The sequence below is a fragment of the Ovis canadensis genome, chromosome 8, assembly GCF_042477335.2.
Source record: "Ovis canadensis isolate MfBH-ARS-UI-01 breed Bighorn chromosome 8, ARS-UI_OviCan_v2, whole genome shotgun sequence".
NCBI classification, from domain to species: Eukaryota; Metazoa; Chordata; class Mammalia; order Artiodactyla; family Bovidae; genus Ovis; species Ovis canadensis.
In genome coordinates this window covers 62,118,042-62,136,627 of record NC_091252.1, presented here as the reverse complement: position 1 = coordinate 62,136,627, position 18,586 = coordinate 62,118,042, and the positions used below count along the sequence as shown (strand labels likewise).

The window sequence follows — 18,586 nt, the reverse complement described above, 5'->3', positions numbered from 1 at the left end:
AACCAACACAACATTATAAAGCAATTATCCTCCAATTAAAAACAAAAAATTAGGGCTTCCCTGGTAGCTCAGTAGTAAAGAATCCACCTGCCAATGTAGGGGACAGTTCAGTCCCTGGTTTGGGAAGATCCCATATGCTGAGGGACAACTAAGGCTGAGAGTCACAACTACTGATCCTGTGCTCCAGAGCCTGTGCTCCACAAGAGAAACCACTGCAATGAGAAGCTAGCTCACCACCACTAGAAAGTAGCCCACACTCGCTGCAACTAGAGAAAGCCCGAGTACAGCAACGAAGACCCAGCGCAGCCATAAATGCTCAGTTGTGTTCGACTCTTTGCAACCCCATGGACTGTGTGGTTGACCCCACTGGAGTGGGTTGCTGTTTCCATTGATTAAGCAGCCATAAATAAATGAATAAAATAAATCTTAAAAAAAGAATCTTATAAAAAATTAATAAATTTTTTAAAAAAGAAACATTTGCAGGAATTTTCACCTATTATATACAAAGTATTTCCTCATAGGAGCAATACTAATAAAAGCAAAGAAAAGCCAGGCTTCTCACTCTTTGAGATCTAATTAAAATTAAATAAAAATTGAGTACTCAAACATGAAACAAACACATGAGGAAATACAAACCTCTGAGAAGTGTTATAAGTGAAACCAGACGGTGCTCCTGAAAGAGTTGCTCTAGCTTACAATGAAGATAGTAATCAGTATACATTTCCAGGGTGTTTTTAAAGAGGATTCGAGTTCCCATTAAGAGATGATGAAGCCAGTCAGGAACCTGGAAAACCACCTGTCCTGAGAAGGATCACACAGAACATTTCATTAAGATAAATAGACACCTGAACATTTTCCAATACAAAAAATACAAACGGTCAATATTTTATTTTTAAAGACTAATAACTTTAATATGTTCAAGACCAATTATATTCTATGTATTGAATCCTTAATTTTAAAAGTACCTTCAATTCAAAAAATATATAATGGAGCAATACACAAGAGCATTAATTTGCATCACAGAAGAAATATAACACGGGTTTTAACAGTAACCACGGATATCTTACCTACATACATCAGGTAATCATAGACTCCTTCTACAGTCATCATTTCCATAAAATAATTCTGATTTTGCCTTCTTTCTGTATTCTCAGCACGGTTTGCATTATTTTTATACAGATCATTAAAAAGCTAAAGTAAAAGTTGAAATAATAAAAAAAGTTTATTACACAGGCTAATAATAATTACTAAGGGTAAAGTAATTACAGAGCAAGGTGTTTAAACTTTGTCCAATCAAAACAGAATATTAAAGGAAAAAACACATAATACCAAAGTGGTTAAGATCTGCCCCCTAAATGCCACATTTATACCCAAAATTGAATTAAAAAATACAATACTTTGGGGGGACAAAATATTAAATAAAAATCTACCTTTATTTTAGATGCAACAGATAATTCATCATCCATACAAAGAATCCCTTTGATTTTTTATATCAAAAGAAGTAAATGAACATAGAAAATGCATAAAACCATTAGCACTAGAGTGGTGGTCCAGTGGTTAAGAATCTGCCTGTCAATCCCTGGGTTGGGTTTAATCCCTCATCTGGAGATTCCACATGCTACCAGGTAATTAAGCCCGTGTACCACAAATGGGGTCCACGCTCTAGAGCCCACGAGCTGCAACTACTGAACATGCATGCCACAATGACATGCAGTGCTCTAGAAGCTTGAGCACTCTAGAGCCCACGTTCTGCAATAAGAGAGAAGTCACAGCAATGAGAACCCCAAGTACCACAACTAGAGTGGTGTCCACTCTCCACAACTAGAGAAAGCCCACGCAGCAATGAAGACCCAGTACAACCAAAAATAAATAAATAAAATTATAAAAAAAACCCCCTAAGAATAGCTGATTTTAATCCCAACATGATTTAAAGGTTATAAATCACTGTTTAATTAAGGGATGCTTACAGATGAATGTTTAGATTTAAGCTAAGTTTATTTGGACAAAATAATCAAAGACCTAATGTATATGAAAAAAAAATGAAGAATTACTCATAGCAAAATAATAAAATGCAACTAAATCTTAGCCTTACCTACTATACCAATAATAATCAAAGAGCAGATACTAAAGAACTAAAAAAAACTGACAGAAAAGGTAAACAAAATGATAAAATGGACAGTTTTGGTATGATGGGTCAGAAAAGCAAAAAGAAAAGGAAAGGAAAAGAAGACAATGCCAGGAATAAAAAGGGACACAACCATAGATGTCAGAGGGAAATGAAAAGAGGATATTATTGACAACATAAGGCCAAAATTTTTCAAATTTAGACAAGACGGAGAATTTATTAAAAAGTACAACCTATCAAAATCTGACTCATGAAACAATACATCTGAAAAATATTATAATCATTAAAGAAATTACATTGGTTAAAAAAAAGAACTTCCACAAACAAAACTTGAGGCCCAGATGACTATTAACAAGTTATCACTATTTAAATAACTAACATTCTACCAGCAAATAAAGAAAACTTAATGTAACTTTAATACCAAAACCTGACAAGGATACAATGAGAAAGAAAAACCATAGGCTACATGCACCCACAAACATGGAGGTTAACTCTTCTAAACTTCATAAAGGATATCTACAAAAAGAACTACACTATATTATTTAATGGTGAAACACTGCAATCACTCCCTTTGTATAGCAGGTCCTAGTCATGAATGAAACATAACTGCCATCATTTGAATACATAAATATAAAAGAATTAACAGATATACCACTAAAATTAACACAAGTCTAGCAAGACTTGTGAATTGAAAATCAATACACAACAATCAACTCTATTTCTGTTTACTAGCAATAAACTTATAAAGTAAAAAAAAATTAAAGATACCCTTTATAGTAATAAACCAAAGAAGTTCTCTTGAGAAAGAGGGTGCTATTCTTTGAGCTCACGGAATCCCCCATGCTGGCACTAAACTGAGCTTCTTGCAGACAGGAAATTTATCTGTTTTTCCTTTTTTCTTTGGCCATGCCACACCACTGTGGGATCCTAGTTCCCCCGCATTAAAACCAAGGCTATCTAATTAGACAGCAAATGGAAATTTGCTGTATGATGCAGGGATCTCCAATCAGGTGCTTTGCGATAACCTAGAAAGGTGAGATGGGGAGGAAGGTGGAAGGGAGATTCAGGATTAGGGGGAACATATGTATACCTATGGCTGATTCATGTTAATATTTGGTAGAAACCAACACAATCCTCCAACTAAAAATTTAAAAAACAAACCAAAAAAAAAGCACAAAGTCTTAAGCACTGGACTGCCAGGGAAGTCCTCGGAATTTATATTCCCAGTGCCTAGCACCCAATAGCAGGCACATAACAAAGTGCTTGTTTAATGAAAGGATGAAATATTTTATAAGTCATTAAAATTATATAATACCATCAAATAAATACAAATACATTATAGAAATCAATTCCCTGATTACTGGAAGTTGGTGATTTACAACCTAAGAAAACCACTTTAAAAAATTCCCCAATAGAGAAACGGTAGGAGCTGACAAATACAGATTCTTAAGAAACATTTACCCATTAAAGCAAAGAACCAAGCAACTACCTATAATACCCTCCTTATCCTTTACAACTGATTTCCATACAAAGACATACAGTCCCGTCCATTTCATTAACACAGAATTCTCTAACGGAAAAGTCGTAAGTAGGACAATTTCAAACTCAATGGCTCTCCAAGATGATGCATAGTACCTTCTTATTATTTTCTGAAGTAGGGCTGAGAATGGTCAGTTCTGGTTTACTCGGTTTAGGCTTTGGAGATTCACAAGAATTAATGAAATTCATAATAAAAGGTTCCAAATGTTGACCTTTCTGTGGAAACCATGGTATAAAAATAAAAAAATCAAGATTATGATTTTCAGTATCATATAGCCAATTAAAATTTACTAGTATTTAAATATGCTTATAACTATCATTTTATAGAATGCCCATATTCACCTCTTTCATTAGTTTTCCAGGAACAGATTTTATAATTTTCCCTGCAATTAAAAATAAAATATTAATCTTAAGAAGGTAAAATATATCTCATAACTGCTTATATGAATACTTCACCAGGTAATTTTAAATACCAAAAAGCCAAGTAAAAAGCAAAATGGACCATTTCACACTTCACAAAAATTTATAATAAACATGGTATTCTTAACTGTTTTCAGATACAGCACTTGGGATACTTCAAAATAATCCAGTGGGGTGGAAGGTAGGGGAAGGTAAGAGGGTAACAGGCAGCAAGGCCAGGGATCTCCAGAGGAAATAGGCTGCAAGTGTCAGACATTTTTTCTCTCTCTCTAAAGCGGCAGGAGGTAACAAACAAATCTTAGGTTTTTTCCCCCTTCTCTATACACATTTAAAAAGAGGTTTCTTTTAAAATCCTGTGCTGCCATGACGATACATGGTTCCACCTAAACTTAACTCTTCTCATACTTTGAGCTAACCAGTGTGGTTTTTCTTATGAAAATGTTTGTCTTAAGCCATGTTAATGAACTATGTATTTACTCTAGACTCTGTCTTCAAGTGGGTTCCCCACTTGACAAACCAGTATGCTTTACTCATGCAAATATTCTCTTAAGCTATGTTAATGAGACTGTATTGGCTTGGAACCGGGCCTTTCTTCAAGATTCATGTCAATCATTTTACGGCTCAGGACAACTCACCTTGTGCCAATGCTATCTCAAAATGCATGTTGTGGGTAAGGGGTCTGGTGCCATTCTCTGAGTTTTGAGACATTTCCTTTCTCTAATTAGCAAACTGCTAGTAGCTGATATCATCTGGCTAAAAACTAGCAGGGTGCACTCTTTCTGCCCCCCTCTGATGTCTATGTCAGAATCTTTATCTCTTTTATACTTTAATAATACTTTATTTCACAAAAGCTCTGAGAGATCAAGCCTCATCACCGGCCCCAGATTGAATTCTTCTCCTCTGGAGGCCAAGAATTGAAGGGTTTTTCACAGCTCAGCAACAACTTTTCAAAGGACTGGAACAAGGCAAGTGTAGTAACTTTTGAAGGGGTGAAGAGTTCATTATACAAATTTCTCTACCTTTGTGTATATATGTAATTGTCCACAAGAAATGTTTTCAAAAGATATTAAGCAGTGGTGAATATATAAAGATATCTAACTTTTGCAAAGACATTAAACAATGGTAAATATATAAATGTATCTAACTTTTGCATTTAGTCAAAAGGAAAAAAATTTCTAAACACTGCTACAACATTTAAATTGGCTATTTGAATAGTCTGTGTTCTTGATTTTAGATTAATATTTATATTCTAATCCAGTTTGCCAGAATACTGTTTTGATCTTATCTCCAGGTTCCTTTATTATAAAATAAAATATCAAACGTGATTTTTCTCAACCATTTACAAAAGGCTATCAAAATCCATCAAAACTGAATAATATAACTTAAATTTCTTTCAGTACAGTTTGGGAAAAAAGTAGACCCTAATGACAATAACAAAAGGCATACTAATGAAAGCTAAAACAGAGACTGTTTCATAACATGAAAACCTCCAACCCTCTTGCCAGGCTATTTCTCCTTTGGTACCCCCAGAATTACTCCCTCGCCTCAGAATTTCCAAAGTTCTTTAAATTATGGTGTTTCATCCTGTGCTTCTCTCTTCTACATGCTCTTCCTGAGCCAAAATTTTTACTCAATCTGATTTCAAACAACATCCAAATCTTTATTCATGCTTTCTGCTGCCGCTACTACTTTATAAAACTTCCTCAACTGGATTCTATAAACTTGTAAGTTTAGAACTGTGCTGTGCTGTGCTCAATCGCTCAGTTGTGTCCAACTCTGCGACCCCATGGACTGTAGCCTGGCAGGCTGCTCTGTCCATGGGGATTCTCCAGGCAAGAATACTGGAGGTTGCTATGCCCTCCTCCAGGGGATCTTCCCAATCCAGGGATCGAACCCAGGTCTCCCCAATTGCGGATGGATTCCTTATTGTCCGAGCCACTAGGGAAGCCCAAGTTTAGAACTACTCTAAATTTATTCCATACCTCAGCAATAAACAGTATTTATCCAGTTATACAGACAGAAATCTGGCTCATATTTGATCATTTATTCTCCTTCACTCAAACTGAGTCAGTAAACAGGTCTACCCAATTATACCTCTTAAACATTATACATGGCTTCCCTGGTGGCTCACTGGTAAAGAATCCGCCTGCCAGTGCAGGAGAGGCGGGTTCAATTTCTGGGTTGGGAAAGTTCCCTGAAGAAGGAAATGGCAACCCACTCCAGTATTCTTGCCTGGAGAGTTGCAAGGACAGAGAAGCCTAGTGGACTACAGTCCATGGGGCAGCAAAAGAGTCAGACACCACATAGGGATTAAACAACAACCATCATATATAACCAAATACAAAATATTCTTGCATCTCCCCTCAATAAGACACACACTAAATAATCTGCCTGAATTACATGTACTAATTTGGAAAGATCTAGATGAAAGCCAGATTTATTCATTAGGTATATGTGTGTGTGTGTGTGTATACAGACACACAGGCACACCCTCTCTTAAAACGGGGCTTCCCCAATGGCTCATTAGGTAAAGAATCTGCAATGCAGGAGACACAGGAAATGCTGATTTGATCCCTCCATTAGGAAGATCCCCTGGAGGAGAAAATGGCAATCCACTCCAGTATTCTTGCCTGAAAAACGCCATGGCCAGAGGAGCCTAGCGGGCTATCGTCCGAAGGGTTGCGAGGAGAGTCGGACATGACTAAATGACAAAGCACAGCACATAAAAGTGACACTACACAAAATATATTTAGAAATACTGCTTTTCTTCCATTATGATCTTTAACACTTTTATCCAAACTTCTCCAGCTTATTTTATTGCTTGGTCTGGATTAAACTTTATAAAGGAATCATGCTGTATACATTGTTTTGTGTCTTTGTTTTTACGCGCACCATTCCAAGCAGCTACAATGCTACAGGTATTCATTGCTCTAAGTATTCATTTTGTGAAGCTACTATAATTTATCTGTCTACTCTACTGCTGATAAACATTTGTATTATTTCCAGTTTGGGCCAACCCAATACCGTAAACAATGCTGCTAAGAACATTCTTAAATATAAATACAAGATTCTCTCAAGTATCTCAAGTATCTCAGAGAGGAACTGCTAGATCATTCGATCTTATACCAAACTGGTTTTCCTTTTTGTTTTAACTGACTTTATGATATTTACAATTATTTTTCACTGATTTACAACATTATATTACTTTCAAATGTACAACACAATCATTCAGTATTTTTATAGACTATACGCCATTAAAAAAGTTACAAGTGGTTTTCCAATTTATATTCCTATTAATGGTATATAAGAAGTCCTTCAGAGCTTGATACATGGCTGCACTATATAAATTACTTTTCTAAATTAACCTAAAAATGCTGCTTATCTTTTTAGTTTATCATCTTCTATATGATTCTTTAAATTGACTTACCAAGATTTACATCTGGTAGTATCTTATCAAGAAACTGTGTTTCCCCACCATTGGGAGAAAGAAAATCTGCCAGAAGTTGACTGTTACTCAATTCTGGATGTTGCAGAAGTTTCTTGATGAACAAAAAAAAAAAAAAAAGAGGGGGGGGGAAACAGTTTCAAAAATCTAGAAGTCACAAAAACTACATTAAAACGATTTTTTTAACCAAGAACAATTTTAAATCTTCAAAAGCTATTTTATATTCAGAATAATAACCAGATACATTTATAGAAAGATTATCACATAGCAGGTAAGACCCTTACAGTCAAACATGAAAGGGTTTGAATTCTGCTCTTCCTTCTGCTAGGTAGGTGTCCCTAGAGAAGTTCTTATATTGCCTAAGAGTCAGTTTCCTCACGTGTAGAATGAAGATAACACTACTTACTTCTAGCATTGTTAGATAAAGCATTTTAGCTCAGTACCTGACACACAGGAAGGAAGATTAAACATTAGCTAATATTATTTCTCAGTTTCTCAACTATGACACAAGTATTACAATATCATATATCTTTCTTGATAATTAAAGGAAGTTGGTATAAAGGGTTTTACAAATAACTAAATGTGGAAATATGACATAACTTGGACTCTGTTGTCTGATCTTCTTGCAACACTATTTTCTTACAAGATAAAACTGATGTCTTAAAGCCAAATTTAACCCAGTCTTACCTAATATTCAGTTCTGTAACTGAGAAACAGTTACAAAACTCTATGAGCAGAAATCTACATAAATGAAATGCCAGTACTGCAACATTTAACTCCATATTACTGGAAAGTATTTCTTCTAGAAAGAGGTTCTCTTGTTCTTAGAAAGAATTAGTTGGTTCAAACAACAGTCTAATGATATCAACGAAGAAACAGGTTAACACTAGCACATGCTGCGTTCAAACATCCTTACAGTAGTCAATGTATACTTCATTTTTTAATTTTCCTACCACCAAAAAATTAAATAAAAATACTTTCTGGATTGAAGTATTCATTGGTTCAAATACACAAATTAAAATGTAACTACCCCTCTACAAAAAGTACTTATTATGGTTACTAAAAGGCATCCAAATAATTAACAATTAAAATTACAAAATGGCATGTCCAATTAAAGGAGATTTTTTTAAATAAAATAAAATGATCCATTCTTTGGTCTTAATCACCTGATTAAAGAAAAATGGTGTCTTTAATTTTAGCCAAGTCTCAATAAGTAACTTTAAAGCAGATAGTACCAATAATGGGAATATCAATTACATTGTTTATACAACACAATGTACACACTGAAAAAAAAGGAATTCAATTCCAAGTGGTGAACGGTAGAGTCAGGAGATTCCAAGTAACTGGAAAAACATCTACAAGCGCAACAACAACAAAAAAGTTGAGAAATAAAAATAGGAGGGGAAAATTCCAGAGTTCAGAAAGTGCTAAGCACAAAAATCAAATAAAAACTAAGAAAAAAATAAACAAAACAACCCAGTATTCTTAGAATGCACTTAATCTATTACATCAAACTTTTTCTTTCTTCCTCTCTCATTCTCTTTCTCTCTCTCACTCTTTAACTTCCCACACCAAAAGTTTTAAAATAAGCCCAATATAAGACTTATTTCCTCTAAGAAAATAACTGGTATTTCCTGGTTATCCATCTTTTTTAACAAAGCAGACTTTTAACAGTAATTCATTTCTACATGGGAAAAATTTTTTTAAATAAAAGAATTCTAGAAATCCACATTGAAAGACGTTTGTGAGGCAAAGCAAAAAACGAGCTAGAGGATGTGTTAAATTAACTTGGTGCCATACCTGCAGATATTCCTGAAATTCTTCTCTCTTAGACTTTAAGAACTCATAATTCTTAGGGCCAATGATCCTCTTAGAAGGAAGCTGGGCATCAGGAAATGTGCCTGAAATTAATACATATGAAAGTTATTACTATACCCTGCTATTATTTTGAAAACCTTATTTATAGTTTACCGTAACAAGTTCTGACTCACAGTGCTGCCTTGTAGAGATGTTGCATTATCCCTTAAATAATTTTGAAAAAGTCAGAGACCTGATTTCAAAAGTCAGAAAACAAGACCAAAGAACTTGAGTTTATCAATATCCACAATATCACCACTTGGGGTCGACACAAATTTACTTAGCCATCGACATTAGCAAAAAAGCTTCCAAAAATTATCATGAGTTTATTTTTAAATTGATGGGATTTTATTAGACAAAATCCTACTAAAAAAAATATCCACTGTCTCACGGGGGGAAATGCAGCATTTTGCCAATGCTATATAAACTTAAAAACAAAATGTAAAAACCATGGACATGTTTTCTCAGATAGGGTCAACTTTGGAAATTTTAGTATCAAAAAGGAAAAATATTGTTGGGAAACAATCAACTTTAGTTGATCTACGATTTTAAATTATGGAGATAAATGATCTTTTCTCAACTCTAAATCTAAAGGGAAAGTCTCAGAGAAAGACCAAGACAAGGATGGCATTGTACCAGACTGACAAAGGCAAAGAGAAAACCATTTAAGAATAAGTAAAAACTCGAAATCTAGGGAAAAGGTATGCAAAGGGACCCTTTAATTTTTATCTTTCTATACTCTCCTTATTGTGGATTTTATTCTTGTAGCAAGGTACAGTTTTCAGAACCAACCTGAATTTGGATCAGGGTACACTCCACGAGGCCAGGGGCGGCAGCCAGGAGGAGCTACCCCATGCCTAAGGCCAGGGGCAGTGGCTGCGCAGGCACAGGAGGGCCTAGAGGAGCTATTCCACATTCAAGGTCAGGAGGGGCAGAGGTGAGGAGATACCCCTCTTCCAAGATAAGGAGCAGCAGCTGCACTTTACTGGTGCAACCATGAAGAGATACCCCACATCCAAGGTAAGAGAAACCCAAGTAAGATAGTAGTTGCTGCAAGAGGGCATCAGAGGGCAGACACACTGAAACCATACTCATAGAAAACTAGTCAATCTAATCACACTAGGACCACAGCCTTGTCTAACTCAATGAAACTAAGCCATGCCTGTGGGGCCACCCAAGACGGGTGGGTCAGGGTGGAGAGGTCTGACAGAATGTGGTCCACTGGAGAAGGGAATGCCAAACCACTTCATACTGTTCATTGAGAACCCCATGAACAGTATGAAAAGGCAAAATGATAGGATACTGAAAGTGGAACTCCCCAGGTCAGTAGGTGCCCAATATGCTACTGGAGATCAGTGGAGAAAAAACTCCAGAAAGAATGAAGGGATGGAGCCAAGGCAAAAACAATACCCAGTTGTGGATGTGACTGGCGATAGAAGCAAGGTCCGATGCTGTAAAGAGCAATATTGCATAGGAACCATGAATCAAGGCAAATTAGAAGTGGTCAAAAAGAAAATGGCAAGAGTGAACATCGACATTCTAGGAATCAGCAAACTAAAATGGACTGGAATGGGTGAATTTAACTCAGATGACCATTATGTCTACTACTGTGGGCAGGAATCCCTCAGAAGAAATGGAGTAGCCATCATGGTCAACAAAAGAGTCCGAAATGCAGTATTTAGATGCGATCTCAAAAACGACAGAATGATCTCTGTTTGTTCCAAGGCAAACCATTCAATATCACAGTAATCCAAGTCTATGCCCCAACCAGTAACGCTGAAGAAGCTGAAGTTGAATGGTTCTAAGAAGACCTACAAGACCTTTTAGAACTAACACCCAAAAATGATGTCCTTTGCATTATAGCGGACTGGAATGCAAAAGTAGGAAGTCAAGAAACACCTGGAATAACAGGCAAATTTGGCCTTGGAATACAGAATGAAGCAGGGCAAAGGCTAATAGAGTTTTGCCAAGAAAATGCACTGGTCATAGCAAACACCCTCTTCCAACAACACAAGAGAAGACTTTACACAGGGACATCACCAGATGGTCAACACTGAAATCAGACTGATTATATTATTTGCAGCCAAAGATGGAGAAGCTCTATACAGTCAACAAAAACAAGGCCAGGAGCTGACTGTGGCTCAGATCATGAACTCCTTATTGCCAAATTCTGACTTAAATTGAAGAAAGTAGGAAAACCACTAGACCATTCAGGTATGACCTAAATCAAATCCCTTAAGATTATACAGTGGAAGTGAGAAACATTTAAGGGACTATCTGATAGAGAGAGTGACTGATGAACTATGGACGGAGGTTAGTGACATTGTACAGGAGACAGGGATCAAGACCATCCCCGTGGAAAAGAAATGCAAAAAAGCAAAATGGCTGTCTGGGGAGGCCTTACAAATAGCTGTGAAAGGAAGAGAGGTGAAAAGCAAAGGGGAAAAGGAAAGATATAAGCATCTGAATGCAGAGTTCCAAAGAATAGCAAGAAGAGATAAGAAAGCCTTCCTCAGCGAGCAATGCAAAGAAATAGAAGAAAACAACAGAATGGGAAAAACTAGAGATCTCTTCAAGAAAATTAGAGATACCAAGGGAACATTTCATGCAAAGATAGGCTCGATAAAGGACAGAAATGGTATGGACCTAACAGAAGCAGAAGATATTAAGAAGAGGTGGCAAGAATACACAGAAGAACTGTACAAAACAGATCTTCACGACCCAGATAATCACGATGGTGTGATCACTCACCTAGAGCCAGACATCCTGGAATATGAAGTCAAGTGGGCCTTAGAAAGCATCACTATGAATAATGCTAGTGGAGGTGATGGAATTCCAGGGGAGCTATTTCAAATCCTGAAAGATGATGCTGTGAAAGTGCTGCACTCAATATGCCAGCAAATTTGGAAAACTCAGCAGTGGCCACAGGACTGGAAAAGGTCAGTTTTCATTCCAATCTCAAAGAAAGGCAATGCCAAAGAATGCTCAAACTACCGCACAATGGCACTTATCTCACACACTAGTAAAGTAATGCTCAAAATTCTCCAAGCCAGGCTTCAGCAATACGTGAACTGTGAACTTCCAGATGTTCAAGCTGGTTTTAGAAAAGGCAGAGGAACCAGAGATCAAATTGCCAACATCCGCTGGATCAAGGAAAAAGCAAGAGAGTTCCAGAAAAACATCTATTTCTGCTTTATTGACTATGCCAAAGCCTTTGAATGTGGATCACAACAAAGTGTGGAAAATTCTGAAAGAGATGGGAATACCAGACCACCTGACCTGCCTCTTGAGAAAGCTATATGCAGGTCAGGAATTAACAGTTAGAACTGGACATGGAACAACAGACTGGTTTCAAATAGGAAAAGGAGTACATCAAGGCTGTATATTGTCACCCCGCTTCTTTAACTTATATGAGAAATGCTGGGCTGCAAGAAGCACAAGCTGGAATCAAGACTGCCGTGAGAAATATCAATAACCTCACATATGCAGATGACACCACCCTTGTGGCAGAAAGTGAAGAGGAACTAAAAAGCCTCTTGATGAAAGTGAAAGAGGAGAGTGAAAAAAATTGGCTTAAAGCTCAACATTTAGAAAACGAAGATCATGGCATCCGGTCCCATCACTTCATGGGAAATAGATGGGGAAACAGTGGAAACAGTGTCAGACTTTATTTTTTGGGGCTCCAAAATCACTGCAGATGGTGACTGCAGCCATGAAATTAAAAGACGCTTACTCCTTAGAAGAAAAGTTATGACCAACCTAGATAGCATACTGAAAAGCAGAGACATTACTTTGCCAACAAAGTAATGTCTAGTCAAGGCTATGGTTTTTCCAGTGGTCATGTATGGATGTGAGAGTTGGACTGTGAAGAAGGCTGAGAACCGAAGAATTGATGCTTTTGAACTGTGGTGTTGGAGAAGACTCTTGAGAGTCCCTTGGACTGCAAGGAGATCCAACCAGTCCATTCTGAAGGAGATCAGCCCTGGGTGTTCTTTGGAAGGAATGATGCTAAAGCTGAAAATCCACTACTTTGGCCACCTCATGCGAAGAGTTGACTCATTGGAAAAGACTCTGATGCTGGGAGGGATTGGGGGCAGGAGGAGAAGGGGACGACAGAGGATGAGATGGCTGGATGGCATCACTGACTTGATGGACGTGAGTCTGAGTGAACTCCGGGAGTTGGTGATGGACAGGGAGGCCTGGCGTGCTGCGATTTATGAGGTCACAAAGAGTCGGACACAACTGAGCGACTGAACTGAACTGAACTGAACTGACACTCCAAAGAACTGTTCTAAAATAATAAGATTCCAAATACACAATTCAAACACACCAATTTACATATAAAACAACTGGAAATACTTCATGACTATAAGCCTAATATTAACTCCAATAAGTGGAGAGAGTAGAGAGACTATAAGATTTCCCTGAAAGGCTAAGACTCCGTGATCCTAATGCAGGAGGCCCAGTTTCGATCCCTGGTCAAGGAACTATATCTCACATGCCACGACTAAGACTAGGAGCAGTCAAATAAAATTGTAAATATTAAAAAACAACAATAAAACAGAGACAAATTGAGAAGAGGAATAACTGAAAAGAGTGTTCTACCTTTCTGATTGAGCTATTTGTTTTTAAAACATATAACTACAAGGTTTTGTGTTTTTTTTTTTTTTCCATATCTAAATCTAGGATTTAGACCAAAATACTTGCTATGTTGCATAGCAAACACATTCACCACAGAGGAATATGGCAAAAGAACAGATGGCAACTCTAAAATGCCTCCTTTAAATTCTCTACCACTGTCTTAAATTTTAGTATCATTGTTATTTGAAAAGCAATAAATTTTCATTGTAAAAACTTTATAAAGATAAATAAGTAGAAATAGGATAAAAACAGTACACTCCTATTATCACTAGTAGTGTACACAAGTGCCACTGTTACATTTCCTTATTACAATTCAATTAAAATTAGAAAGTAACTTTAGAAAGCTTGTTCAATGGCTTTCAGGAAAGCTAATGCTGAAATGTAATGCCTTATACAAAAAGGACAACATACCATGAAATTCTGTTAGTTTCGATTCAAGTACATAGAATTCAAGATATCTTCTATAGACAGACCAATGTTCAGGCTCATGCCCAACTGTGAAATGAATGAATACACACTGAGAAATAAGTAATTTTATAAACTACTATTAAAGGAATGTACTATTTATAACAGTAAGTATACAAAGCTAGAAATTACCCCAGTCTTAATAATTTATTTCTTGGGAATTCCCTGGGGGTCCAGTGGTTAGGACTCCATGCTTCATCTGCAGAGAGCATGGGTTCAATCCCTGGTCAATGAACTAAGATCCTGCATGCCATGCCAGGCCAAACAGAATAATAATAATAATTTACTGTTTCTTGGCTTCACATTATTAATATATTTTATCCTATATTTTAATTTTAAGAAACTTAGAAGAGCTTGATAAATTTCAGCTATTTATGAGGTTATCACAATAATATATACATTTTTTCCTACACGGTATCAGAGAATTTATAAACTTCAAAAAAGCATGCAATTATGCTTAATTTTTAAGTGTCACATTTTGTATTTAACAAAAATTTACAATCAGTTTTGGAGCTCTCAAACCCCAATTGTCAAGAACTAACACAGTACAGAACAGCACTATCCAACAGAACTTTCTGCATTTCTGAAAACGTTCTGTATTATCTGTACTAATATCATAGCTATTAGTCACATATTGCTACTGACCACTTGAAATGTGGCTAGTGTAAAAAAAACTAAATTTTTAATATTAATTTAACTGCCACATGTTGACTCGAGACTCAAAAATTGGACAGTACAAAATAATGGTTTAAAGAATGAGTCGGGTCACACTGCCTATTTCAGTTCCAATTCCCCCATTTACTGACTATGTAAATTTGAACACTTAACCTCACTGTTCTTCCCTGATAGCTCAGTTGGTAAAGAATTCAGCTACAGTGTAAGACACCCAGGTTCAATCCCAGATCCAGGAAGATTCCCTAGAGAAGAAAATGACAACCCACTCCTGTATTCTTGCCTGGGAAATAGCATGGACAGAGGAGCCTGGCAGGCTACAGTCCATGGGGTTGCAAAAGAGTCAGACACGACTTAGCGACTAAACAACACTGTGCCTTAGTTTGCTTATAATAAAAAGAATTGTACCTATTACATTAAATAATCCACCTACAGAGCTTTTTGTAAGGTGCACAACACAGAGCAAGCACCCCAAAAAATGTTAACGGCAATTATGAGCACCTCATGTCATTCAAGCATAAATCTGGAAATGCAATGTATTGAGTTAACTAAACCCACAATAACTCAAAACTAACACCTATATTCAGAAAAACCAGCCTGATACAGTTACAACCTATCAAGCAAATACTGTTTTTCTTCTTGAATACACATCTTAGAAGATCTATACTATATTCAGCTTTGGTTTTTAAAATCCTAAAATCGGTATTCTCCTATACATCCTGCTCACAGCATTCTCCTTGGGCTTCCCTGGTGGCTCAGACAGTGAAGAAACTGCCTGCAATGCAGGAGACCTGGGTTCAATCCCTAGGTAGGGAAGATCCCCTGGTGAAGGAAAAGGCTATCCACTCCAGTATTCTTGCCTGGAGAATTCCATGGACAGAGGAGCCTGGCAGGCTACAGTCCACGGGCTGCAAAGAGTCGGACACAAACGAGCGACTATCACTTTTACTTTTCACTTATACATATAAAATCAATGCAGCATTTAAACGATACACCTTTTTTATCCTTCATAGGGCATGGCTTCCCAAGAGCACATTACTTAAAAGTCTGCAGCACAGCTGACAAAAATTATCTTAGAATACAAGTTTTAAGATAACTTTATTTCAATTTTATGTTGAATTAAGCCAAATTTTAAAAAATAAAGCAAAAAAAAAAAGGCAGTTGTGCAAAAGGCAAAAACAAAAGTAAATTCCCCAAATATTTTAAAGTATATCACATCTAAAACTTTCAAAAGGAGAAAATACTACATGCTTACATAAATTTATTTATATTGGACGGGAGGTCCAAGATGGCAGTATAGGAAGATGCTAGATTCAGTACCTCCAACTGATGACATACCAAGTCTACAGCTACATATGGATCATTTCCCTCTGAAAAAGATCTAAAAACTAGAAGAACTGCTTCTCCACAACAAAGGATAAAAGCACCATACTGAGACAAGTAAGAAGGGCAGAGACACAATCTTAGCAAAAACCCTATTCTGAACTTTTAAAAAAATAAATAAGGGGAAAATAAATAAATAAGGGGAAATATTACCACTGACCTACCTTCATACTATCCAAGTAACTGGAAATATTAATCACTTCTCCACTCCTCTCTCAAACCCATTTCCTAACAGTACCATGAAATTTTTTCCTTCTTTCCTCACAGAGTTCCCTCTTCCTGAGATCAACTTTATAGCTTTCTGCTCTCATTCCCAAAATGTGCTCACTTTTGATGTGTTTTTGCTTATACAGACTGTCTCCTCTCTGGGATAAAGCCCAGAGTGGTGACCATTTATACAGCTATGGAGGCTGTTTATCCCTGTCTCTGCTCCAAGCCGCAGCTGAAATCAATGAAAGAAAAAAGACAGTGAAACGTAAAGAACACTTATAAGTTGTGTTTGATCATATTTTTATCAATTACTATATGCTACAACAATGGAGGATAAATGCTGTCTTAATCAAATTGGTTTAATATATAGTGCTATATGCATTAATAATAATAATACCTGCTCTTCTATCATTTCTTTCAACATCAATACAAAACACTGGGATTCTCTCCTTTTTCTCCCTCCTTTCAGAGGAAGTATCTTCAAAAAAGTCTACATATGGAATGCTAATTTTCCATGCAGCAAGGTTTCGAGGAGTATTAGGTGTGTTCACAGCTTCCACTGGAGAATCATCTTCCATTACAACAATACCTTCTTCAATCTGAAAGAAAAAGAATCAGAGAAAAATTTAATATTTCCAGGACCTTTACACCTACAGCATATGAGATATACTATAAAGCAATGTGCCCCTACAAAGCTTATAATTTGTAATACTTTTAAAATAAAGTGATATCAAATTTTCTACTGAAAATATAAAGATAAGAAACTAAAACTAGCAAGTTACTAGAATCGACTTCATGTTTTATTACATCAGCTGTATATGAAAATTCAACAGAAAACACATACATCAGCAATTACAGGAAAAGATATTAAAAATACACAAATATAGGTAAATATTTTACTTTAGTAATAACAAGTATAAAATTATTGTACTGATATCTTTCATTTAGAGATGCATAATTTTGTGATAATAGCCACTGACAGAAATTGCACAGACAAACTGGAAATATATTGTACCTGGATACACCAGGTACAAATCTTTTGTAAAGCATTTTGGCAATACATATTTATAAAAAGCTATAAAACAGCCTTGATCAAGTAATCCCATTTCTGGGAACTTATGAAAGTATTTATTCTAAATAATTTCTTTAAACTGTGAAAAAGGCACAAGTAAAAAACATATTCACTGCAGCATTAAGTAATATAATATTGGAAAAAGGTCTGAAGGCAACCTATTTCTATAGAATTGTTTTCTGCATCTCCTGGCTTCAAAAATTTTAATCATATAAATGTTTAAAATAAATATTCTTTAAAATATTTTTGAAGAAATATTATTTTTAAAAGAAAGCAGTGTTACACATGTTCTAGAAATATACATGCAGAAAGAAAGGGAAAAAATGTACTTCATTAAATTGGAAGAGAACCTCTGAATTGACACATAATAATATCCAGTCACCTAGACATCTCTGATTCATGCTAAAGGGGGCAAATTTTACAGACAAAACACAATCATCTTGAACACACTTTTTAAAGGAAATGAATCTTGTAGCACTTAAGAGAATACTGAATAGTCTAGTCAGAGTAAACCAGTAGTGAGAGGTATTTCTTTCCAGAATTCTAGCTCCCTACCTTCACCCTGGGTTGTATTTTCTTCCCACACCTCTCTTCTAAGTAAATTATTTTCCTCCTCAACAAAGTCCCTTGGCAGTGATTCCCTTTTCTGTTTTGTCCTCAAATGGTTTTCTGTCATCCCTAAGAAGACTGTTAATGATCTTAGGAAGACTTCTTAACGCTCTGTTAAAATCAAGTGTTCTAGGCCTAAAAAATGGAA

General features: G+C 36.2%; 1 protein-coding gene across 9 annotated transcripts in view; it reads right to left on the bottom strand.

Moving 5' to 3' along the window:
• SNX14 (sorting nexin 14) overlaps positions 1 to 18,586 on the bottom strand; it is a 73,687-nt gene that overhangs the window by 6,196 nt on the left and 48,905 nt on the right. For 7 of the 9 annotated variants that reach the window (XM_069598318.1, XM_069598320.1, XM_069598319.1 and 4 more), the window contains 8 exons: positions 17,155 to 17,356; positions 14,439 to 14,522; positions 9,330 to 9,430; positions 7,512 to 7,623; positions 4,007 to 4,047; positions 3,761 to 3,880; positions 1,068 to 1,191; positions 637 to 801 (listed from right to left, as the gene is read on the bottom strand). In XM_069598318.1, coding sequence (XP_069454419.1) covers positions 637 to 801; positions 1,068 to 1,191; positions 3,761 to 3,880; positions 4,007 to 4,047; positions 7,512 to 7,623; positions 9,330 to 9,430; positions 14,439 to 14,522; positions 17,155 to 17,356 — 949 coding nt within the window. The remainder of the gene's footprint in view (positions 1 to 636; positions 802 to 1,067; positions 1,192 to 3,760; positions 3,881 to 4,006; positions 4,048 to 7,511; positions 7,624 to 9,329; positions 9,431 to 14,438; positions 14,523 to 17,154; positions 17,357 to 18,586) is intronic. The other 2 variants (XR_011258607.1, XR_011258608.1) reach the window with 1 other exon arrangement.